Source organism: Ornithorhynchus anatinus, chromosome 1, assembly GCF_004115215.2.
Source record: "Ornithorhynchus anatinus isolate Pmale09 chromosome 1, mOrnAna1.pri.v4, whole genome shotgun sequence".
Lineage (NCBI taxonomy): Eukaryota > Metazoa > Chordata > Mammalia > Monotremata > Ornithorhynchidae > Ornithorhynchus > Ornithorhynchus anatinus.
The window spans coordinates 62,952,939-62,976,905 of NC_041728.1; the positions used below are offsets into that span (position 1 = coordinate 62,952,939).

The following is a 23,967-nucleotide window of genomic DNA, read 5'->3' on the forward strand; positions in this document are numbered from 1 at the left end:
GGTCCTGGGGGAGCCGGCGGAGAGCTGGGCGCTAGCCCAAGGCAACAGTCCATGCCCACCGGGCACCGGGCACCGGGCACCGGGCGACCTCTGCTGGTCTTTCTTCAGCTGATAGCAAGCCCATCCCAAGCTGGTGGGTGCCCCAGCAATCAGGTTGTCCCAAGTGGGGTTCACAGCCTTAATCCCCATTTTACAGAGGAGATCATTGTAGCACAGAGAAAAGAAATGGTATTTGTTAAGCGCTTAATATGTGCCAAGCGCTGTGATGGTGAGGGAGGGGATGAGGGGGACCCAGGCTTCCCAGAGGGCAGGAGGCGCAGGGGCAGGCCTAGCTTTGCGCTGGAGGTGTCAGGAATGCCCGGCTGGTATCAACCTCTATTCATTCATTCATTCAATAGTATTTATTGAGCGCTTACTATGTGCAGAGCACTATACTAGGCGCTTGGAATGTACAAATCGGTAACAGAGACAGTCCCTGCCCTTTGACGGGCATACAGTCTAATAGAGAGCTTCAAGCCTGATGCTGGGCATCTCCGCTTGGGAAGCATTTGTTTGGTTGTTTGTTGGTATTTGTTAAGGGCTTACTATGTGCCAGGCACTGTACTAAGCGCTGGGGCAGATACAAGATAACCAGGTAGGTCCCACGAGGGGTTCTGAGTCTCCATCCGCATCTTACTGATTGAGTAATTGAAAAATAATAATAATAATGGCATTTTTTAAGCGCTTACTATGTGCCAAGCACTGTTCTAAGCGCTGGGGTAGATACAAGGTAAGTAGGTTGCCCCACGTGGGGCTCACAGTCTTCACCCCCATTTTACAGATGAGGTAACTAAGGCACAGAGAAGTGAAGTGGTTTGCCCGAGGTCCCACAGCAAAGAGGCGGTGTCGGGATTAGAGGCCACGATTTTATGACTTCCAGGACCGGGCTCTTCCCACTAAACCACACTGCTTCTCTCGGAGAAGTTAAGCGACAAGCCCAAGGTCCCACAACAGACAAATGTCACATTCTGGATTAGAACCCAGGACCTTTTGACTCCAGGACCTGTGCTCTAACCACTCACCCGCTAAACCCTACTTGCCCCCCGGGCTGCCCCCACCCACCCACAGCGGGACCTTTGGAGAGAGGGGAGGTCTCGGTAGATGGCACAGGTTGGCGAGTCTTCCTCGGTCCTCCGGGCCTGCGGACCGGTGGGCCTGTGGGTCGGTGGTCACCTGCCCCTTGTCCCCTTTCCGCCAGCTCCTGCCCAACCCTACCATCCTCCGCCCACTCCCCTCCGGCTTCTGCCCCCTCCCCGTCACCCCCCACCCCCTCCCCATCGGACCATTGCCCTCTCCCGCAGACCCCCTTGCCCTCTCCCCGCCGACCCCCGACCTTTCCCCTCCGAACTCTTGCCCCCCCTACCTGCCCCCGACCCCCTGCCCTCTCCCCCCGACCCCCTGCCCTCTCCCTGCCGGCCCCCTGCCCTCTCCCTGACAACCCCCTGCTCTCTCCCTACCGGTCCTTTGCCTTCTCCCTGACAACCCCTTGCCCTCTTCCCCCCGACCCCCTGCCCTCCCTCCCTCGCCCCCCTGCCCTCTCCCTACCGACCCCCTACCCTCTCCTCCACGACTCCCTGCCCTCTCCCCGCCGGCCCCCTGCCCTCTTCCTGCCGGCCCCCTGCCCTCTCCCTGCCAACACCCTGCCCTCTCCCTGCCACCCCCTGCCCTCTCCCTGCCGGTCCTTTTGCCCTCTCTCTGAAAATGCCCTGGCCTCCCTGACAACCCCCTGCCCTCTCCCTGCCACCTCCCTGCCCTCTCCCCGCCGGTCCTTCGCCCTGTCCCTGCCAACCCTCTGCCCTCTCCCTACCGGTCCTTTGCCCTGTCCCTGACAACCCCCTGCCCTCTCCCTGCTGACCCCCTTCCCTCTCCCTACCAGTCCTTGGCCCTCTCCCTACCAACCCCCTGCCCTCTCCCTGCCGGTCCTTGGCCCTCTCCCTACCAACCCCCTGCCCTCTCCCTGCCAACCCCCTGCCCTGTCCCCGCCGGCCCTCCGCTCCCTCCCCTCCTCCGGAGGACGGGGGAGAAGATAAGCGGCTTTTAGGGTGCGGGGTCGGGCCGGACAGTGATGTTGGCCGGGAGAGAGGCGTCCCGGGCCTGGGTTTGCTGGGTGGGGCCTCCGGCAGTCAAAGCCTGGCTCAACCCGCTCCGGGGCCTCTCCCCTTAATTAACCTCCCCCTCTGCCCTCCCTTCGCCGGGACGATTGCCCAACAGGATGGAGGGCAGAAGCCGCGGGGAGCTAGTGCCCAGCGAGCTGCTGCCCCAGCGGGGGAGGGCAGAGCCCTTTCCTCTAGGGCCAGGGGTGCCAGGGGTGCCAGGGTCGGGGGCAGGGGTTGCAGGGTTCAGGATCTGGGTTCGGATGGATTGCTAAAAGCAGAAAAGGGGGGGGGGGGGGGTGGGGGGGGCGGTTGTCTCCTGGGTGGCCTGGGGAATGTCAGTTGACCGTTGCCATGGCGACCCCCTGAAACAAGAGGCCAAAGGCGGGCATCACGTCTGCCAGTTGCCTAAGAGAGGAGACGAGGGCAAGGCCGGAGGGAAGGAGGCCCTGTGCCCCGTTGTACCCAGCCGAGCTCTCTCTCCCCTACTCTGCTGCTCCTGCTCCCTCTGCGGACCGTTTGTACCCCTCCGAGATCCTGGGGGATGCTCTCAGACTACTGGACCTCTCCCGGCACCGTTTGCCGGCTGCCTTCTATCCCTCATTGTAGAGCGCTTCCTGTGTGCGGCGTACTGTACTAAGCGCTTGGGAGACTATTCTTCTTATCTGTATTGTCGTTACTATTACTGTTATTATTATATTTGTTAAGCACGTGGCTCAGTGGAAAGAGCACGGGCTTGGGAGTCAGAGGTCGTGGGTTCTAATCCCGGCTCCGACACTTGTCAGCTAAATGTCTTTGGGCAAGTCACTCAACTTCTCTATGCCTGTTACCTCATCTGTAAAACGGGGATTAAGACTGAGAGCCCCATGTGGGACAACCTGATTACCTTGTATCCCCTCCCAGCGCTTTAAACAGTGCCTGGCACATAGTGAGCGCTTAACATATTTCATCGGTATTATTATTATGCATCAAGTACTGTTAATCAGGTCAGACAGTCCTTGTCCCACCTGGGACTAATAGTCTATAGTGGAGGGAGAACAGGTTGGAATATAATACAATAAAATTGGTATATGAGGTCCCTGCCCTCCAGGAGTTTACAGTCTGCTCCGGAGCAGTGAGCTGCCCCACCTCCCCGCCCCCCCGGAAGGCTGAAGGGAGGGTGTGGAGCAGCAATGCCAGATGGGAGTGTCAAGCACATACACACATATACATATTTGAAACCATGATGTACAAGAGCACATACAAATAACATAATATACAAATGTAAACACAGTCAGTCAATCGTATTGATTGAGCACTTACTGTGTGCAGAGCACTGTACTAAGCGCTTGGGGAAGTACATTATAACAATATAACAGAAGCATTCCCTGCCCACAACCAGCTTATAGTCTGGAGGGCCAAGTTTACCATCTACGGGGAGTTTACAGTCTAGAGGGACACTCTACAGTTCCCCTCTTTAGCAGGGTGTAGTGGATAGAGCACGGGGCTGGGAGTCAGAAGGTTATGGGTTCTAATCCTGGCTCCGCCACTTATCTGCTGTGTGTCCTTGGTCAAGTCACTTCACTTCTCTGGGCCTCAGTTCCCTCATCTGTAAAATAGGGATTGAGACTGTGAGCCCCATGTGGGACAGGGACTGTGTCCAACCCGATTTGCTTGTATCCACCCCAACGCTTAGTACATTCCTGGCACATAGTAAGGGCTTAACCAATACCATAAATACTATTATTATTACAGGCACTCCAGCATGCATGCATGCACACATTGACCCACATGTAAACACATCTAGGCTCATACATATACACGGGCACATACACCCAAATGGCCATTCCTCTACCCGGGCTCCTCCCCCCCCCCACTTATTCATGGCTCCCTTCTACTCCAGGACAGGACCCAGGGAGGGGAATTCCGATTGATCCGATGGGATGAGTTTGGCCAATCCCCAAGTAAATCGAGATCCCAAGCGAAACCAGGGCAGCGCTGTCCGAGATGGCCAGATCCAGTCATCCAGATGGCCGCCATCCTGACGGAATGGGGACAGCTAAGGATCATTCCCCAGGAAAGAGCAGGATCATTTCAAAGGTCAGGGCACAACGTCCCTCCAATCCCCTCCAAGTCTATGGCCATTTTTGGCCCCGGCGAGTTTCTGTTGCTTAATAATCCACAATCCCAGCTGCTCTCCTCCTGGCCCCAGGCCTGACCGCCCCGCCTCTTCCCTTCTCCTTCTTGGCACTGCAGGTTCCGGGCAAGATGTTGAAGATGTTGACGCTCCTCCTTCCAGACTCCCCCGAATCAGGCAAGACATCCCCAGGGGATGACGAGTCCCTCCCAAGCGGGAGCCCCCCAGGTAGATCAGCCTCCGTCTCAGATCCTGAATCGGGCACGGGGTCCTTGGCTTCCTCAGAGGAGCAAACGCCATCCAAGGAGCAGGGGACAACAGCAAACAAGAAGAAAAAGAAAAAATTTGGCAAAAAGCTACTCAAAGCCATTTCCAAAGGAAGGAAACCAAGGGAGAAGCCCATGGAAGTGGAACAGGAAAACAAAAGACAGACCATGACAGGTGAGCTGGCACCGGGAGCCTGGGGAGGAGGGACCCTCGCTCAGTCCTCTGGAACCGTGGACAATTGAAGACAGTTTCTAGAAGAATAGTGACGAGATGGGGGGATCTGGGTCTTGGTGAGGGTGGAGTCTAAAGCCAAGGGGAAGCAGTGTGGCTTAGTGGGTAGTGTACGGGGCTGAGGGTCAGAAGATCTGGGGTTCTAATCTCAGCTCTGCCACTTGTCTGCTGTGTAACCTTGGACAAATCACTTACACTTTTCTGGACTTCAGTTCCCTCGTCTGTAAATGAGGCTTAAGCCTATGAGCTCCATGTAGGAGAGATACTGTGTCCATCTGTTCAACCTAATTAGTTTGCATCTATCCCTCTGCTTAGAATGCCTGGCTCATAGTAAGTGCTTAACAAATATCTTTAAAAAATGGCATAGGAAAGGTAGAGGTAATAAATAATAATCATAATCATAATAATGTTTGTTAAGCATTTACTATGGGCCAAGCATTGTGCTAAGTACTGGGGTAGTTACAATATTTGAAGATCAGACACAGTCTCCGTCCCATTTGGGGCTCACAGTCTCAGAAGCAGCGAGACTTAGAGGAAAAAGCACGGACTTGGGAGTCAGAGGTCGTAGGTTCTAATCCCCACTCTCCACTCTGCCGCTTGTCAGCTGTGTGACTTTGGGCAAGACACTTAACTTCTCTGTGCCTCCATTAACTCATCTGTAAAATGGGGATGAAGACTGTGAGCGCCATGTGGGACAACCTGATTACCTTGTATCTATCCCACTGCTTGGCACAGTCAGCGCTTAACAAATGCCATAGTTATTATTATTATTAAGTAGAAGGAAAAATAGCTCTCTTGGAAGTGTGGGCTCACTGTGGACAGAGAATGCGTCTACCAACTCTGTTGTATTGTACTCTCCCAAGCACTCAGTATAGTGTTCTGCGCCAAGTAAGCACTGAATAAATATGATTGACTGATTGCTTCACCACCCTCTGCTACTTCCCCCTTTTGCAGCGGAGGAGATCAAAGAGGACATCCAGAACAAGAGGCTGGAGGTGGCTCGGCACCTGCTGGCCCTGGAACGGGAGCTGAACCGCCCGGTGGACGGCAGGAGCGAGGAGGAGCTCATCCGAGACCTGAGCAAGGTGGAGGCCCTGTACGAGCTGCTGAAGGGCCAGGTGCTGGCCGTGGTGGGCGACGCCCTGGCCGTGGCCAAGACGGACCCCCGGCGCCTGCATCAGGCGGCCGAGGTGATCGCCCAGCAGGAGGAGGAGGACCGGAGGTACGCCGCCGAAGGGGCTTCTTCTCCCGCCGGAAAGCTGGTCAAGACCCGGCCCCGCGGGTGGCAGCAGCTCTGGAGGGAGGCGGTGAGGAAGTCGGTGGAAGAGCGCATGGTGCGACCGGCAGCAGCGGCAGGGAGGGAAGGTCTCTCGGAGGCGGCCCAGAGCTTCCTCCACATGGGCTTGACCATGAAGGATGACCTCCTGGTCGTGGCCGGGCAGGTGAGGCAGCACTTCCCAGAAGAATTCGACGTATTCCACACCTACGCCGCCTGCTACCACAGCTACTTTTCAGCCCAGATGACTCTCATGGCCCAGTTTGAGCTGGGGGACAACGACACCTACCTACTCCTCTCCTGGGTCCAGAGCCTTTACCCCAAGTAAGCGAGACCTCCAGGACTGGGCTTGGGGTCGTGGGGCGAGAGAGAGTTGCTGAATTCCCCTCCACAGCTCTGCTGCCGCCCTTCAGGAGTAGAAAGAGGGGGCTTCGGTCCAACCCCGCAGGCAGGTCCCACCCCCGAATCATCCCATTCTCTCCAATGGAGATCAGCCTCCTGAACTACTCACCTACCCAAACTCTGATGCCTCCTGGCCCAGTCCATCTCAATAGTTGGGTTCTCCCTGGAGAGTGGGGAGTGGGGACAGAGTCCCTGATGGCCAAGGGGATGGTCAAGCATTCCCCCAAAGGTTGCTGAGGACCACCCTCCTCAGAGAGAAGCCCCACCCATCGGACATGATCTCGGGGAAGCCTGGGGCTGGGCTAGAGCTGTCAAGCCCTTCATAGCTCTTCTCTTGGCCTCAATAACCCTCACTCCTCTGTGACTTTTGCTCTGCTCTTGTTGGTTTCTGTACTTGGACTTGATCTCCAAATGCCCAGAAACCCTTGTGAGGGACTGCTCTCCATAGCTACTGCCCTCCAGAGCCACTGCTGGAAGGTGGGAGGAGGTAGCCCAAGATGCCCCATGGCCTAGCTCCTCTCCTCTTCCAACCCAACTTGGGGCTTTACTACTCTTGAGCCCTTGAAGACCAATACCTGGAAGAGAATCATCGTGGTGTTCCTTCAACACTTGATTGGCGCAAAGCTTTCTGCCAAGCCTTGGGGTAGATACAAGATAATCACGTCAGACACAATCCCTGTCCTGAGGGGCTCACAGTCTAAGTAAAAGGGAGAAGGGTGTTTAATCCCCATTTTTCAGATGGGGAAACTGAGGCACAGAGAAGTAAAATGTCCAAGATCATACCAAAAGCAGGTGGCAGAACTGGGATTAGAACCCAGGTCCTCTGACTCTTTTTTTATGGTATTTGTTAAGGGCTTACTATGTGCCAGGTGCTATACTAAGCACTGGGGAAAATACAAGATAATCAGGTTGGACACGGTCAGTGTCCCACATGGGGCTCACAGTCTTAATCCCTGTTTTACAGATGAGGTAACTGAGGCACAGAGAAGTGAAGTGACTTGCCCAAGGTTACACAGCAGACAAGTGGTAGAGCCGGGTTTAGAACCCAGGTCCTTCTAACTCCCAGACCCATGCTCTTGTTACTAAGCCAAGCTGCCCTTTCCCTCTCTTCCAGCCCTCTATTGAAGGACCTCTGCCAAGGCTGCCCTCAGAGAGGTCCAATCCCTCTGGACTAACAGAAATCTGGCTCTCCCAGAGCTGGGAAGGGAAGAGCTGGAATGCTCCCTGACTTCAGACAATCCAGAATACAGAGCTGTATCCTGCCATCGGTCCATCCCCATGGCTTCAGCCTCCCGGGAGACAATGGCAGAATCAGGCCCCACAGGAAATCCAGTTGGGGCAGGGGGGTCATCAGCCTAAAAATATCAAACTCCATATCCTTTCAGCGCCCTGGGGCCCCTTGAGGCAGCCCAATCAGGAATGGTCCCTGGTTCTGCCCTGGACTGTTGCCTACTGACTAATTCCTTTTGTGGGACCCTGACCCTAACTTGTCCCTCCCTCTATCCACCAAGCCTAGATTAGAGCAACCCCATGGGCAGGAATGCCACGTAGAGCCAGTCGGTCAGTTAGTCAGTCAATCATGCTTATTGAGCACTTACTTTGTGCAGAGCACGGTACTAAGCTCTTGGGAGAGTACAGTATAATAATACAACAGACACATTCCCTGCCCACAATGAGCTTACAGTCTAGAGAGGGAGACAACATTAATATAACTATATAAATTACATACATTAGAGTTGAAGCCTCTGCTAGAACTGGTCCCCAGGGGTCTAAGAAAGGCTATTGTGGGAGGATGGGTCACGGATGAAGAGGCAGCCTGGCAGGTCCCTGGGATTCAGAGAAGGGTTACTTTGGATTGACTGATTACTTACCCCCGTCAAGGGGAAGCTCTATCTGTCTCGAGATCCATAAACACCCGCCCTGGGCTCACCTCCTGCCATTATCCTTTTCCGTTTCAGGGAAATCCTCAACCACCCAGGCTTGGCAGGGGAACTGAAGGGGGCCGGGTTCGACAGCCTCTTGCCCCCAAGACAGATCCGCCAGCTGGAAGCCACGTTCTTATCCAATGAGAAGGTAAGAGTTGGTCTGGCCAGGCTTCAGGGGGCAGGGACGGTGGGAGGGTGGAGAAGAACAGACTCAGGGTCTGAGGTAGTAGAAGAAGAAGCCACCCCAGCCCCTCTCAGACCCCTACGAGGTGACAGACAGAGCATGGTCTCAGTCCCTGAGTTCCAGACTCTTGCCTGGAACGGGGTCAGGAAACCCCAGCAGTCACCATAGCTCGGGTGGGAATCCTGGATCTTTGGTGGGAAGAGAGAGATGGTCTGCAAACTCCTTCAGCAATAGGCACCTCTCCCTCTCTCAAACCCCCAAGTGTTCCACAAGCTTGGCCCCTGGCTCCAGGAGGGCTCTGGAGAGCCACTGATAAACAAGGGTCTGAGTCAAGTGTCTTGCCCTGACAGCTCCCAGCTGGCGGCTCGGATTTCCTGCTTGAATTCAGTGAGTGGAAAGTCAGAATCGAATTGTCCTCAGAAAGGAAACTCGGGTTGCAATTTGAGATAGCTTGGAAACAGAGACATCTCTCGGTCAGGCCAGCCCTGCTTGAGGCAAGGGATGAGTTAGGAGGACAGAGGGCATGGGAGGACAGTGATGCCTAGTGGAAAGATGATGCCTAGTGGAAAGAACTCAAGCCCTGGGAGTTCAAAAACCAGGGGTCAAGGGTCTAGTCTGCTATTGGTCTGCTATGTTTTCTGGGGTAAACCAATTAACCTCTCTGGGCCCTAATTTCTTCCACTGGAAAAGAGGGGAGCAGGATCCCTGTCCCTCTCTGCCGTCCAAAGATGGCATGAGGAAAGAATGAGATCATGAATTTAGGAATGCTGGACGTATTTGAGGTTATTAGTCTCAAATCAGTGGGAAAGGGAAACTCCAGGAGAGCAGCTCAGAGGAGTCTCTGCTCCAACTCTGTGATATTATACGCTCCCAAGTGCTTAGTACAGTACTCTGCACACAGTAAGTGCTCAATAAATACCATTGATTAATTGATTGTTTGATTGAACTCTAGGGACATTTCCATAGCAGATCAGGTTCCTGGAGATGTAAACCAGAGTGGCAGAGATCTCACAAGCTAGGAACCAAAGAAGGGAAAATTCATGTCTGAGGGAGAGAGCTGTGAATCCTAGGGAGAATCCTAGCAAAATGGAGATGGAAACCCCCATTCTCTCATCCCTCCTCCCTCCCCCACCAAAATAGAGCAGCTCAATCAATCAATCAATTGTATTTATTGAACATTTCCTGTGTGCAGACTGATCAATCAATTGTATTAACTGAGTGTTTACTGTGTGCAGAGCACTCTACTAAGCACTTGGCACTTTGGGAGTGTTTAGTATAACAGAGTTGGTTAGACACATTCCCTGCCCACAACAAGTTTACAGTCTAGAGGGGGAGGAAGACATTAATACAAATTACGGATATGTACATAAATGCTGAGGAGCTGAGGAGGGGTGAATAAAGGGTGCAAATCCCAGTACAAGGGTGATGCAGAAGGGAGTGGGAGAAGAGGAAATGAGAGTCTAGTCGGGGAAGGCCTCTTGGAGATGTGCCTTCAGTAAGTCTTTGAAGGTAGAGAGAGTGATGGTCTATCAGATATGAAAAGGGAGGGTGTACATGCCAGAGACAGAATGTGGGCGAGAGGTCAGCAGCGAGATAGAAAAGATTGAGGTACAGTGAAGTAAGTTGGCCCTAGAGGAGTGAAGTGTGTGGGCTGGGCTGTAGTAGGAAAGCAGCCAGGCAAGGTAGGAGGGGGCAAGGTGATTGAGTGCTTTAAAGGGGTTGGTAAGAAATTTCTGTTTCATGTGGAAGAAGCAGAAACAATGACTGGAGATTCTTGATTAGTGGAGAAACATGGAGAGTGGAATATATCAAAGTTGGCAGACACATTCCCTGTCCTCAAGGAGCTTACAGTTTAGATGTGGCTGACAGCTCAGGTCTCCTAAAATGAACCTGTTCCAGCCTTCCCATCTCTCCTGGCTCTGGGTCAGCCCCACTAAAGGCAGGTCGGTCAGGCTTCCACAGCCTAGAACCACCCTGGCACAACTCGAGTTTGAGGCTGTTCCCTCCCCTCCACAAGCTCTACTCAAGACAGAAGATGCCAACTAAATGTCTGCTTCCCCCGCTAGGCAAGTGTCCACTTGCTGATGGCCAAAGGGTTGGAGGTGGAGGTGAAGCACTGGTCAGAGGACAAATCACCAGAGAAGCTGGATGGGCATTTCCACAGTGAATTGCCCATTGACATCATCCAGGTAAGGGGAGAATGGACAGGCCCGGGCTGGGCACGGAGTGAGGGAGGAGCGGAGGCAAGCAGCTGGAATGGGGCTGGGGGATTTCAGTGCACCAGTGGATAATGGCGGCGGGGCAGCCAGAGGTTTGGGAGGGAAAAGAGAATCTCCCCCAAGCACCAGGGCTAAGCACTAAATTCCTCAATCAATCAATGGTATTTATTGAGCACTTAGTGTGTGCAGAGAGCTGTACTAAGCACCCGGGAAAATACAGTACCACAGAGTTGGTAGGGACGACCCTTGCCCACAAGGAGCTCTTTTGGGCGCAAGTCTACATTGTCGCCTGGACTCAGTTTTAAGATTTTAAGGGGGGGTGGGAATCCTACCCAGTCTCTAGGCAGATCCGATCCCTAAACAAGTTCCTCCTTTCCACTTTCCTTCCCATTCCTCTTACTCCTGCTTACAGATAAGATCAGATTGTGTCAGGCCCTATTTTTTTAATGGTATTTGTTAAGCACTTACTATGTTCCAGGCTCCGTATTAAGTACTGGGTGGATACAAGATAATCAGGTTGGACACAGTCCCTGTCCCGCATAGAGTTCACAGTCTTAATCCCCATTTTAGAGATGAGGTAATTGAGGCAAAGTAATGAGGTAAATGGCCAAGGGCACACAGCAGACAAGTGACAAAGCCAGGATTAGAACACAGGTCCTTCTGACTCCCAAACCCATGCTCTATCCACTTGGCCACTCTACTTTGTTCATGCAGTGTATTTATTGAGCACTTACTGGTATGTAGAGCAGTATATTAAGCGCCTGGGAAAGTTTGATACAACGATAAACAGACACATTCCCTGACCTCATCGAGCTTATAGCCCAGACCCTCACATTTGACTGGAAGGAATGGTTTTGTGCCAACTACGTTTTAATTTGCCTGGCGGTCCCAGGGGTCTCTTTGGAAGGATGTGACCCCCATTCTGGCCTGCCGCTGTTGGGATTGGGTTGGGGACAGCAAGGGAACCAAGGCCCTCACCCATTCTGTGCCGGCATCCCTAGATCATGTCCAGCAGACAGAAGAAGGCCGAGGATCTCAGCGCAGAACTGGGCAAACAGATGAAGCACATGCTACTGATTGAGCTCCCAGAGTTTCTGAGAAGGTAAGAGAGTCCCCTGGGGCCCGGGCTACCTCTCAGCCAGCTCACACCTCTGGCAGCAGAGCTACGCGGAATCCGACAGGGGCTGGGATGGGCATTGGCTGGAGTTGTTTCAATGCTCGGTCCATCCCGGGCAATGCACTGTCCATCAGCTCTAGCCTGCCCTTTTGCTCTACCCCACCATCCATCTCCCTTCTGGGCTCCCAGATTTTGAAGATTCCAACCCTGGTGATCTCGTGGGTAGATAGGGCCCCCCTAATAACTGTTTGGGACTGGACTCTTGGGATCCTCCAGTACCTAGGGGGAGTTAACATCTGAAGGGGTTCCTGGATGGCTAGGGCTCTCCTCCATCCTGTAGTCCCAGGACATTAATTAATTCATTCAATCTATCGTATTTATCGAGCACTTACCATGTACAGAGCCCTTGGGAGAGTATGATAAGACAATAAACAGACACATTTCCTGTCCACAATAAGCTTACAGTCTAGAGGGGGAGACAGACATTAATATAAATAAATGACAGATATGTATACATAAATGCTATGGGGCTGAGAGGGAGGATGAATAAAGGGACCAAGTCAGGGTAGCGCCGAGGGGAGTGGGAGAAGAGGAAAGGAGGGCTTAGTCAGGGTCACACCTGGGACTCAGCTGCCATAAATTCCAGTTTCCTTCTAGACACATCTGGCTCTTCCCCGGAATTCTCCGTCCATCCAAGTTGGGCAGGGCATTTGGCCGAGTCAGCCAGGATCCCCAGGGGGAGTCCCTCCATGGCCAGCACCATCTCAATTCCCGTAGAACTCTTTACTTTTGGATTTCCTGACTGGCCTCAAGGCAGAAATGCTCCTTCCTGCCCAGATTTCCTTTGCTCCTCCCTTATTCTATTCACCTCACATTCCTAGAACTGCTTGTTATTCTCTGGGAAAAAAACCCCACCCCCATCCCCACCCCACCACACCAGCCATTAGAGCCACTCTTGAGATCTTCAGGTCCTGTTTTGGGCTCTGCCTGGGACTGAAATGATAACTGAGACCCCTCCCCACAACACACCTCACTTGTGCTCACTCCAGTCAATCAATCATATTTATTGAGCACTTATTGTGTGCAGAGCACTTGGGAGAGTTCATCACAACAATGTAACAGATATATTCCCTACCTACAAAGAGCTTACAGTCTAGAGAGAGAGATGGACATTAATATGAACAAATAAAATGCAGATGTGTACATAAGTGCTGTGGGGCTGGGAAGGGGGATGAGTAAACAGAGCGAGTCAGGGTGATGTAGAAGGGAGTGGGAAATGAGGAAATGGAAATGAGGGCTTAGGCAGAGAAGGCCTTTAAAAGGAGATATGTCTTCAATGAAGCTTGGAAGGTGGGGAGAATAATTGTCCGCTATGAAGAGGGAGTGCATTCCAGGTGAGAGGCAGAAAGTGGGCAAGAGATTGGCATGAGATAGACGAGATCAAGGTATATAGAATACATTGGCATTAGAAAAGTGAAGTGTGTGGGCTGGGTTGTAGTTGGAGAGTAGCCAAGTGAGATAGGAGAGAGCAAGGTGATTGAGTACTGTAAAACTGATGGTGAGGAGTTTTTGTTTGATGTGGAGGAGGATGGGCAACTACTAAAAGTTTTCGAGGAGCAGGGAAACATGGACTGAACATTTTTGTAGAAAAATGATCTGGGCAGCAGAGTGAAAGAAATGTGTACTGGATTGGGGAGAGACAGGAGACTGGGCGGTCAGTGAGGAGGCTTGATGCAGTATTCAAGGTAGGATAAGTACTTAGATTAACACAGTAGCAGTTTTGATGGAGAGGAAAAGGCCCGGGATTTTGAGATTTTCTGGGGGGCAACTAACCCTCTAGCCCCAAGTGGGAACAGAGCCCCTTGTTTCTATAAGGAAAACCATCAGAGAGAGAAAACCTAGACCACTTTCAGGGATACAGAACTTAATTCATGGCTTGGGCTGCAGCAAGGGCCCAGGAAATCCCCTCAATTTTTGCAGGGAGTGGGTGGACAGCAAGGTGGGGTCGATGCAAGATGGAGCTTGGTTTGAGAAGTCAGGAGGAGGATGAATTTTGTGGTCATGGGGAATGTGATAGGACCCGATACTATCGAAAAGGGCAGCTGAGGTCCAGTCTGGGCCCATTTGAATCTAGTCATACTTATTTGGGTTTGTTGTGAAATATCTCTTTAGCTACCAGACAGCATTTGAAGACTTCAGAGAGAAGTGCAAGCAGCAGAAGAACTACAAGGCCATCGTGATTGCCAACATTAACAACTGCCTGGCTTTCAGGTATGCTGGGAGGAAAACAGCCAGCAGGGTAAAGGGGAAACAGATGACTTATCAGTGGTATTTATGGAGCACTTACTGTGTGCAGAGCACTTGAATAAGCCCTTGGAAGAAGACAGTGTAACAAAATTGGTAGACACGTCCCCTGCTCATAAGGATCAGTCATTCGAGCAATTGTATTTATTGAGCACTTACTGTGTGCAGAGCACTGTTCTAAACGCTTGGGAGAATCCAATATCATTGCCATTTATTGAGTGCTTACTGCATGCAGAGCACTGTACTAAGCACTAGGGAGAGGACAATATAACAGAGCTGGTGGACATGTTCCCTGCCCACAATAAATTTACAATCTAGAGAGGGTGACAGACATTAATACAAATAAATAATTTACTGATCTATACATAAGTGCAATGGGGCTGAGGGTGGGATAGAGATGCAAGGGGTAGAGATCCGAAGATCTTACATTAAAGCAAATTATAGAGAGAGGAAGTGGTGGAGTTTAAAGATTATGCACATAAGTGTTATGGGGCTGGGAGAGAGTGTCAGAGTGCTAAAGGGCTACAGACCCAAGTGCACCCAAGAGATCAGAGAGGAGAACCCCTGTAGGGATGAAAATGAGAGGTTAGACAGGCCCCTGGAGGAGATGCGATTTTTTTTTCAGGCTTTGAAGATGGGAGAATGATGGTCTGTCATATGACAGGGGAAGGGAGTTCCAGCCAGAGTTACTTGGGGAAGTAACTGTCAGGGTTTCCATTGTTCTTGTTTTTTTTAACTCCATAAATTAGACCCTTGCCCCCCATGTAGATATTTAAAACGCCCCCATTGTTTGACATTTTGAATTTTCCATCTATCGAGAACCCCAGAGAGAAGAGAAAGACAGCCTCAAGATGTTTGGGAAATGGGGAGCTAGGTCCCAGGTCAGGGGGACAAAGAGAGAGACCCATTTTTGTGGCTCTCTGAACGAGACTTCTAAGTCCCCTGCAGCTGCTAGCACCCACCCCCACCACCCGCCAATGCCGCAGTACTCTCCATCCAGCAGTCTGGTTCCCTCTGAGTCCTCCTGAGTGCTCCCATCTTCCTCTTCTGCCCAGTTGGAGCTCTTGTTTTTCTTTGCTCTGCCATGTTTACCTTCCTCTACCCTGAGAGTCAATCAATCAATGGTATTTACTGAGCACTCACTATGTGCAGAGCACTATACTAAGCATTTGAAAAGTTCAGTAATGGCATTATCATTATTATAGTCTCATTAAGCATTTACTATGTGCCAAGCATTCTCCTTCTCTATGGACACCAAGAAGGTCAAGAAGGTCAATATCTTAGAGGAGCAGATTCTTCAGGGCCTTTGGGTTCTGGCTGAGTCTGGTTCTCTGTCTACCTCTGGAATAGCCTAGAGAGCTGTTATACGCCTCCCTCTGCTTCCCTTTGTTATATCCACCTAACCTTCCTGGCACTGGAAGCCAGGTGGATGTTGGCGGGAGCCTCAAGGTAAGAGTGCTAACAGAGAAGCAATATGGCCTAGTGAATAGAGCATGAGCCTGGTAGTCATAAGGATCTGGGTTCTAATCCTGGTTCTGCCACTTGTCTGCTCTGTGACTTGGGAAGTCCCTTAACTTCTCTGTGCCTCAGTTACCTAATCTGCAAAATGGGGATTAAGACTGTGAGCCCCTTGTGGGAGAGGGACTGTTGACCAACCTGATTAACTTGTGTCTATCCCGTGCGTAGAAGAATGCTTGACACATAGTAATCTCTTAACAAATACCATCATCATCAGATTATTCCAGCCCCCAAATTGTATTCCCTCCCACATCCCTGCCTTGGGCTAATTCCCCTTGTGTCAGGAGGGGAATCGGGCCGGAAGAGACCTCAGTCTTAGACTATACCTGTTAAAAGATTTTGGGAAAATATTTCTGTCCATCTGTGTGGTTTCCCTCTCTCCCGGGAGGTCTGGAGCAATGGGAAGTTTATTTGAATCTCGGGAAGTTTATTTGAATCTCAAACTGGCTGAATGATATGGCTCTGATGGTTTGATTACAGTGATCAAAGTGGGAAGCTGCGCAGGTCTCCAAAGGCATTCACAACCATAGCAACCCAACTCTCTCCTCGTCCTAAGCCTTGTCTTCCCACTCTCCAGTCTTCCCTCAACCAGGGAAACCATTTCATCATTCATTCAATCATATTTATTAAGCTCTTACTGTGAGCAGAGCAGTGTATTAAATGCTTGGAAAGCACAATTTGGCAACAGAGTCAATCCCTACCCAACAATGGGCTCATCATCTTTGCCAGTGTTGATCAAGCGCTTATTAAGTGCCAAACCTTCTGCTGAACCCTGGGGAGAATCCTCTGACACTTGTTTAGACCCTATCCTGGTAGAATGGAAGCACTTGAAGGCAGAGATTGTGTCTCCTCTCTCTATTTTTCTCTCCCAAATACTTAATACAGTGCTCTGCATAGAGCAAGGGCTCAATAAATACTACTGATCGATTGACTGATCCCTGACTCACACAGGGTCCCCAAGCTCACTGGGGAGAGTTGATATATAAAACAAGGAGATTCAACCAGGAAACAGGTGGAGATTCAACTGTTCTAAAGCATCACTAGTAAAAATAGCCAAGTTGGAAGGGGCTACTCCATTCCAAGCCAAACACCCTTGTGTTACTAGAGCCGATCCACTACTGAGTTCTTATTTGCATGTTGAGCCTTGGAGATCTCCATTATTTCTGATGGCAGGGACGGTGGATTTGAGCTCCTGAGCATGAGACTGATTTTCTCTGTGGGGTTGCTGCAAAACCAAGGAAGATGATTTTTCCCCTTTGCCTTCCAGGGACTACATTGACAGAATCACCTCATCACTCGAGAAAACCCCACCTGCTTATATTTTCACCCCACTGGTTGATGTTGAAAACAGTGGGTTTGAAGTCTTGCTTCAGGATCTGTTTCTGGAGTTAAAGGTATTTTTTCCTGCTAATCCACTGAACTCTGAGTCTCTCTCTGGGTAGGGGTGGAGATACCAAAGTTTCTGAGACTGAAGGGCATCGTGGAAAGTAGCAGGATTCTGGTGAATCCGAGAGACCGGCCGAGCGCTTAGCTGTCCTGAGAATCGGCAGCTTGTTTGGCTCAGGCCACGACCTGGAAAAAAATGATTATGCACTTCTCCCCAGTCCTTGATGGAACTCCAAGAAACCCCCTCCACAGCAGGGCCTGAGGGTCCTGGCCTATTATTAGCCTGAGATCTCAGTTTCCTCACCCATGGCTATTTATTGGAACTGGGAAAGCTACTCCAACATGGGATGAACCATAAACCTCCTCTTTCCTCAGCCATTATTCAAGAGGCTCAAGCAGAACAAATGGACAGCAAGTGAAGGAACTCTGGAGGACATCCTTAGAACCGCAGGGGAGCATATCCCGGAGTTTACAACTCTCCTCGCTCATTACCACCAGGTGAGACAGAACTCCGGAATCAACATAAGAGAAGCAGCAGGGCCAAGTGGAGAGAGTATGGGCCTGGGAGTCAGAAGATCACGGGTTCTAATACCGGCTGCGCCACTTGTCTGCTCTGGGACCTTGGGCAAATCACTTCACTTCTCTGTGCCTCGGCTACCTCATCTACAGAAAGGGGATTAAGACTGTGAGTCCTATGTGGGATAGGAACTGTGGCCAACCTGGTTAGCTTATATCTATCCTAGCATTTCATATGGTTTCTGGCACATAATAAATGCTTAACAAATACCATTTAAAAAACCACCAAAAAAAAGCCCTTCCACCTTTGTGGGACTCTGTAGCATTAATGTTTCTCCCTTTAGGCATCCCCTTTCTTCCACCCGCTACTCCTCCCCTATCCAAAACTTGATTGGGAACAAGGGACTGGTCCAATGGACCTGTAGGGTTAGAGTATTGGGCATGCTCCCTTTTTTTTCTAATGGTATTTGTTAAGCGCTTAAGATGTTCCAGGTCCTAAACTAAGAGCTGGGATAGATACAAGCTAATCAGGTCCACGTCCCATGTGGGACTCATAGTGTTAATCCTCATTTTATAGATGAGGTAATTGAGGGACAGAGAAGTTAAGTGACTTGTCCTAGATCACACAGCAATCAATTGGCAAAGCCGGGACTAGATCCTTCTGACTCCCAGGCCTGTGCTTTACCCACTGGACCAACCTGTATGCTTCTTTCTCTCCTGGGAAAGGTGACCCAGACTGGACTCTGATCCCTCCATTCTTCTTTGCTTGGGAGTCAGAGGGTGCACCCCTCCAGCCCACCTCTCTGTCCACCAGGATGGCTGACCCCTTCCTTCTTCTCCCCGCCCCCCACCACAGATCATCATGGAGAGGATCCACTTGCACCTGGTGAAGGAGTACGTCATGAGGCTCTGCAAGAAGCGGTTTGTGCTGAAATCCCTGGACCAGCAGCAGCAGCTGGCCAAGCAGATCACCAGCAACTCTAAGGCCCTTCAGGAATTCTGCATGGAGAATGTAAGGGAGCGGTCGGTGAAACTGAGTTCCATCCGAGGGTCCCGAGGGGGGCTTCCGAGTCTGAACCTCTGGCACGGCGGCACAGTTTCAGAGAGCAGCTCTGCTTTTGCCCCCTTGGTAAACCTTGGGCAGGTTACTATACTTTGCTCAGTTTCCTCATCTGATAAATGGGGTGAAACAATCATTCCTTTTCCCAAACACATCAGGAGGGCAGAATGGGAGGTGAGCTTCCATATGTGTAGGAAAATGGGAGGGACCAGAAAGAAAGCGAGAGAGAGCCTCCTCTAATGCCCAATGGGATGGAATTGGAGGGGCTAAATGGAGGAGCCTGGGCCCACCCCAATCAGTGAGCCACCACTGTGGCTTTGAGATGGGCTTTCAGCTTGGGGCCAGTCCAGACATCGTGAAACCAGATGGATGTGGTGGCATGATGGAGTGCCGGGCCTCTGGAAAGGTTGCCTGCCTCACCACGATGGCTAATCTCCAGATCAGGAAACAGGGCATCCTCAGGTGCCCCAGAGGCCACCAGGAAAGGGGAGGCAGGGTGTGATAAGAAGGGGTCACGGAGTTTGGTGCTGAGGAGCTGGGAGCTATGTTAGAAGGTGGGGGCAGCGCCACAATTCAACTCAAGTTCTTTCACATCCCATAACTCTGACTTACCCCCTTATCACCTGAGTACTGCTGCGATCCTGCTCACCCCTCCTGTGGCCTCTGCCCCACTGAGGGGAACCATCAAGGGAGGGAGGAAGGGTGAACTCTTTGAGAAGCAGCCTCTAAGGTTGCCCCGATGGGAGGTGGGAATGGGGTCAGTCCTGTGGTCCCAGAGCGGCCCCACCCCCAAGCTGACCTGTTGGCTCCCCTAGGGATCTCCGGGCAGCTGGCTGGAGCCGGTCCTCCGCAGTTTGGCTGAGATCATCCGACTCCAGGACCTGAGTGCCATCCAGATGGAAGTCGCGACATTTGTGCAGAGATATCCAGATTTCAGGTGAGGAGGGTTGGGTCTGTGTTTTCTCCCTCCTGGGCCCATGGAGACAGAGCCTGGTGAGCCAGCAACTTAGAGGATTCCTGCTTAGAGGATTCCCTCTAAGACAGCCATAGAAGAGAAAGCCCAAACTCCAACCTCCTCACTGCCTGGGCCCCTTCTCTCTCTCCGGGACACTGAAGAAAATCAGGCAGTGACTTGAGAGATGTGGATTGGTCTCTGCCTTCCCCTCTTGCTCCTTTGGGTTTCCAGGGCATTGGAATGGGGAATGGAGAGTGGATAGTGACTTGAGGCTGGATGAGGTGGGGAGAGGATGGGGCAGGATGGCTTTGAGAGGCTCACCTCCCCTCCCTTACCTTCCCCACCCACCCTGCCCCAGGCCTGCTTGGCTCTTGAAGCCACAGGCAAGAGGGGAATGGGACTCTCAACGTGTAAGGGAAGCAGCATGGCTTAGTGGCAAGACCATGGACTTGGGAGTCAGAGGATGTGGGTTCTCATCCCGGCTCTGCCACTTGTCTGATGTACGACCTTAGGCAAGTCACTTAACTTTTCTGCGCTTCAGTTTCCTCATTTGTCAAATGGGGATTAAGACAGTGTGCCCCATGTGGGACAACCTGATTACCTTGTAACTATCCCAGCGCTTAGAACAGCGTTTGGCACATAGTAAGCACTTAACAAATACCATTATTATCATTATTATTAGGCAATGTGGCCCCCACCCCTCCCTCTCCATCTGTGTTTTGGTTCAAGCACCTACGAGGGGGTCTGCGCGCCAAATCAAACACCAGCCATCCATGGCCAACAGTTTAACAGATGATAACAAAACGGAAATAGCCAGTTATAAATACAGCTGCCCTGGAGGGCAGCTGCTGCGGCACCCTTGCCCTCCCTACCAGTTTAGATGCTAAAATCCCCTTTGAGCGAGACAAGGGCCCCGCACAATGCCAGCTGGCCACTGACTTTGCCTCTGACCCTCCAGCAGTTGGGGACTCCCCTGAGCCAGGAAGCCACTCCTACCTCAGGTTTCTTCCTTGGGGCAAGTAGTGGCAAGGGGCCATTCAAACCCTAGGACTTAGACATCTGTTTCTCCACTGGGGTCAGAAAGCAGACTGTCCTTCCACAGTCTACTGCCAACTGATGTACCCTCCCAGGACGCTCTCTGGGTTGAAGGAGGCTTCTGGGAACTCCAAAGCCCAGGCATAAGAACCTGGCAGATTTTCCTGCTGAATCCTCTCCTGCATGAGACCTCAGAGGGTTCCCCCAAATGTAGAGACCCCTGAAACCCATCCCACACTGAACAGAAAAGAGGCAAAGGGTAATTGGTTTCCTTTAGGCCCTGGGGACAGTTGAATGGTGTTCACAACTGGACTGGAAGGACTCCGTCAGGGAACTGTGGAGCAGCAGGCAAGCCACATACTGTCTCCCACTGCCTGTGCTTCATTAGACCTGCTGCCCAATTTCCTACCAGGAACAGAGATTGTGTCCAACCCAATTATCCTGTATTTACCCTATCACTTACAACAGTAGTAAGTGCTTAACAAATACCATAATTATTATTATTACTATTATTATTCAAGCCTTCGAAGTGTGGGCCTAGGACTAATTTCAGCCTGGATCAATCCTTGGTGTTTCTGAAGAAGAGGCTCTCGCTCCCAGAGTTGTCCTTAACCTTGCCTCCATTTTCTTTATAATAGTAAAGCGCACCTGGGGGCCATCCTGTCCATCAAGGGGAACCTGTCAAGCAGTGACGTGAAAAGCATCAAGAGCATCCTGGAAGTCAGCCCCAAACCTACGGATTCTTCTAAGGCCTTATTTTCCTTTATCAAGGTCGGTTAGCTTTCTCCGCCCACCCCTAGCTCTCCTGCTGGAGTCAGTCACCACGTGAACTTGTAGTAAACACTTGCAGCAAGGGGCTCTGGTTCTGCCCATCCTTTTGCCCAGTCTGATCCTCGAATCCTCAGCTGAAGAACACCGGGGGAACTCTTCAGCCGGCTCAAACGTGTACGCCTCCAAGAGGGGTCAGGGCCAGGACAGGAGATTGCCCAACCTAAAGAGAAATCAGCTTTGGCCACTTCTCAGTCGGAGTGTCCGATTTTGAGTATTATCTGCCTCCTTTCACTGTTCCTTCCTACTCTCACCGGCTGGAAGCCTGCCTGGCCTCAGTTCCCTACCCACCCTGCCGCCCTCTCCACCCGCCCTGGAGGAGGACTCCAGGTTCTGCTGACTCAAGACCTACTCTCCCAACACCCTGACAGGACTTGACATTTTCTAGCCGGTCAGGCGTCATCCACTGTTTGAATTGTCAGCATCACTTCTCTGTTGTCAAGGAGAGTCGAGAGTGAGTTTGCAAGTATTCTTCAAAGGTTGCGTTCCTTTCTGGGTGGTGAGGTTAACCAGACAATCGGGATACCATAGCATGGTTCCTCAGACTGTGCTCTCCTTCTTCTGGGAAGGGAAGACCTGGGAACCCAAAGTCTTCCAATGCCAACCCCTTCCTCTCTCTTACTCCTCCATGGCCCCTCTCATATAAAGGTCTCCCCCCACACAAACCCTCTTCTCTCCAGGCCCCCTCTCCTTCTCCCACGGGATGGCCCAGGGGTCACATAGGTTCAGATTAACCAAAAGTCCAACTTTGTGCCTGACTTCTCTGGGGCCAGCCCACTGCAGTGTGGCCTCGGCATCTAGGATCTGGAATCTAGGGCCGCTGGATCTTAGCCCACAAAACCCAAGGTGACTTTGGGACGCCCCAGGGATGGGAAGAGGATGAACTTAGACCTCCCTCTTCCCTCTCTGGAGTCTTGGGAGATATTTCAGAGGTGCCCTCAAGCTCTGCGGATTGAGAATCTAGCCATAACACTCCCCAGTGGTGGTGGTGCGGGGAGTGGAGGGAGATGGATGGACCTATGCATCCCAGGTCCCCCAAACTGAGCATTTCAAGATGGTACCAGGGATGCCCTGCTGGGGTTTGCCACCCCCATCAATGCCGTTCCCAGGAGGTGGGCTGGAGAAGTGTCTCGGCCTGCGTTGCACTGCATCAGTATTTTCTTCCAGAAGACCCAGCTCCAGGCTGTCTGTGCTGTGAAAAATGCCAGATCAGCCCTGTGCTCTGCTCCTTATAAGGAGCCCTGACCAGCTGTGTATTGTACATATGTCAATTTTAATTCACCTAATTGTAAGTTATGTATATTGTATGGTCCTTGGCATGTAGTCCCATGCAGTGGAAACTGGACCTGTTTTATAGTTTGATATTAAAAGCGAGTTGACGTGACTGGGGGTGACGGGCCTCATTCTTTGCCCAAGGAGTTCCTGCAGGAGGGGGTACGAGCCGGAGAAAGGAGACTTGCCGGTTGGGTCGGCCTCATGGACATAGAAAGCAGAACTGGAGAATGAACGGACACACGTGATTTGACTTGCCAAAAGGGAAATGAGAGTCTTCCTGTCCTGGAGACAGAGAGCAAGGGGTCTGGGAAGTCATCTAGTCCATCCCCCTGCCTCTACCTAAGACTGCTCCAAACTCATTTTGGCCGGTCGGGAAGTTCTCCCAGATGTCTACCCCAAGTCCCTCCTGCTTAAGCCCAGGAGAGAGACCTGAAAGTCATAGAAGATTGAGCCATACCCCTCTGGATGAAGGCTGGAGGGGGAGGAGAGAAAAAACCGGCAGTTGAGGGAAGGGGTGGGGTCCTGGGGCATCAGAGGGAACTGTGTTGCTCCCAACTGCTGGGCATTCAGCTCTGCAGCTCTTCAGCTTCAGGACAGACACACAGTTGGGTGGAGGGGTCCAGGCAGATCCCAACCCTTCACAACTCCTCTCCCTGCCCCTGGACCTTATACCAAGGATATGCCATTTTGTTATTTTCCTCATTTCCGTGCCAAAGGAAGGGGGAAAGACCGTGCTCAACCAGAGACTTCCTTATTTCCACCCACCACCTCAGCATCTGGCCCCAAGACCCTGTCCTTGACCCCACCCACCCAGGAAGGTCCCCTTCCACCATGGGGTGTGGTGGATGGGGAGGGTTCCCAAACAAGAACTGGGGGGCCCGGTTCTTCTACAAAAACTCAGCAACTCCCAAGGTCAACAGGACCCCAGCTCCCTTCCAGACAGCCCTTTGACCCAGGTTGTGGCCTAGTGGATAGAGAAAGGGGCTGGGAGTCAGAAGGACCTGGGTTCTAATCTCATCTCTGCCACTTGTCTGCTGTGTGACCTTGAGAAAGTCACACTTCTCTGTGCCTCAGTTACCTCATCTGTTAGATGGTGATTAATAATGAGAGCGCCCCATGGGCAAAAGGGACCGTATCCATCCTGATTAGCTTGTATCTATCTCAGCACTTTGAACAGTGCTTGGCACATAGTAAGCACCTAACAAATACCATCAGCATCAT

The 23,967-nt window shown here is 51.7% G+C and overlaps 1 protein-coding gene across 3 annotated transcripts in view; it reads left to right on the plus strand.

Annotated features, from left to right (window-relative positions):
- TNFAIP2 (TNF alpha induced protein 2) overlaps positions 1-22,855 on the plus strand; it is a 24,228-nt gene extending 1,373 nt beyond the window's left edge. Inside the window, exons 1-13 of one of the 3 annotated variants that reach the window (XM_029068571.2) lie at positions 1,984-2,081; positions 4,015-4,211; positions 4,368-4,689; positions 5,701-6,346; positions 8,383-8,497; positions 10,600-10,722; positions 11,754-11,854; positions 14,042-14,140; positions 16,959-17,085; positions 17,453-17,575; positions 18,450-18,605; positions 19,469-19,590; positions 21,282-22,855. In XM_029068571.2, coding sequence (XP_028924404.1) covers positions 4,119-4,211; positions 4,368-4,689; positions 5,701-6,346; positions 8,383-8,497; positions 10,600-10,722; positions 11,754-11,854; positions 14,042-14,140; positions 16,959-17,085; positions 17,453-17,575; positions 18,450-18,605; positions 19,469-19,590; positions 21,282-21,423 — 2,169 coding nt within the window. In that variant the 5' untranslated portion in view covers positions 1,984-2,081; positions 4,015-4,118 and the 3' untranslated portion in view covers positions 21,424-22,855. Of the gene's footprint in view, positions 1-1,983; positions 2,082-4,014; positions 4,212-4,367; positions 4,690-5,700; positions 6,347-8,382; positions 8,498-10,599; positions 10,723-11,753; positions 11,855-14,041; positions 14,141-16,958; positions 17,086-17,452; positions 17,576-18,449; positions 18,606-19,468; positions 19,591-21,281 lie in introns of those variants that run through there. The other 2 variants (XM_029068581.2, XM_029068591.2) reach the window with 2 other exon arrangements.
- Positions 22,856-23,967: the final 1,112 nt, after the last annotated feature.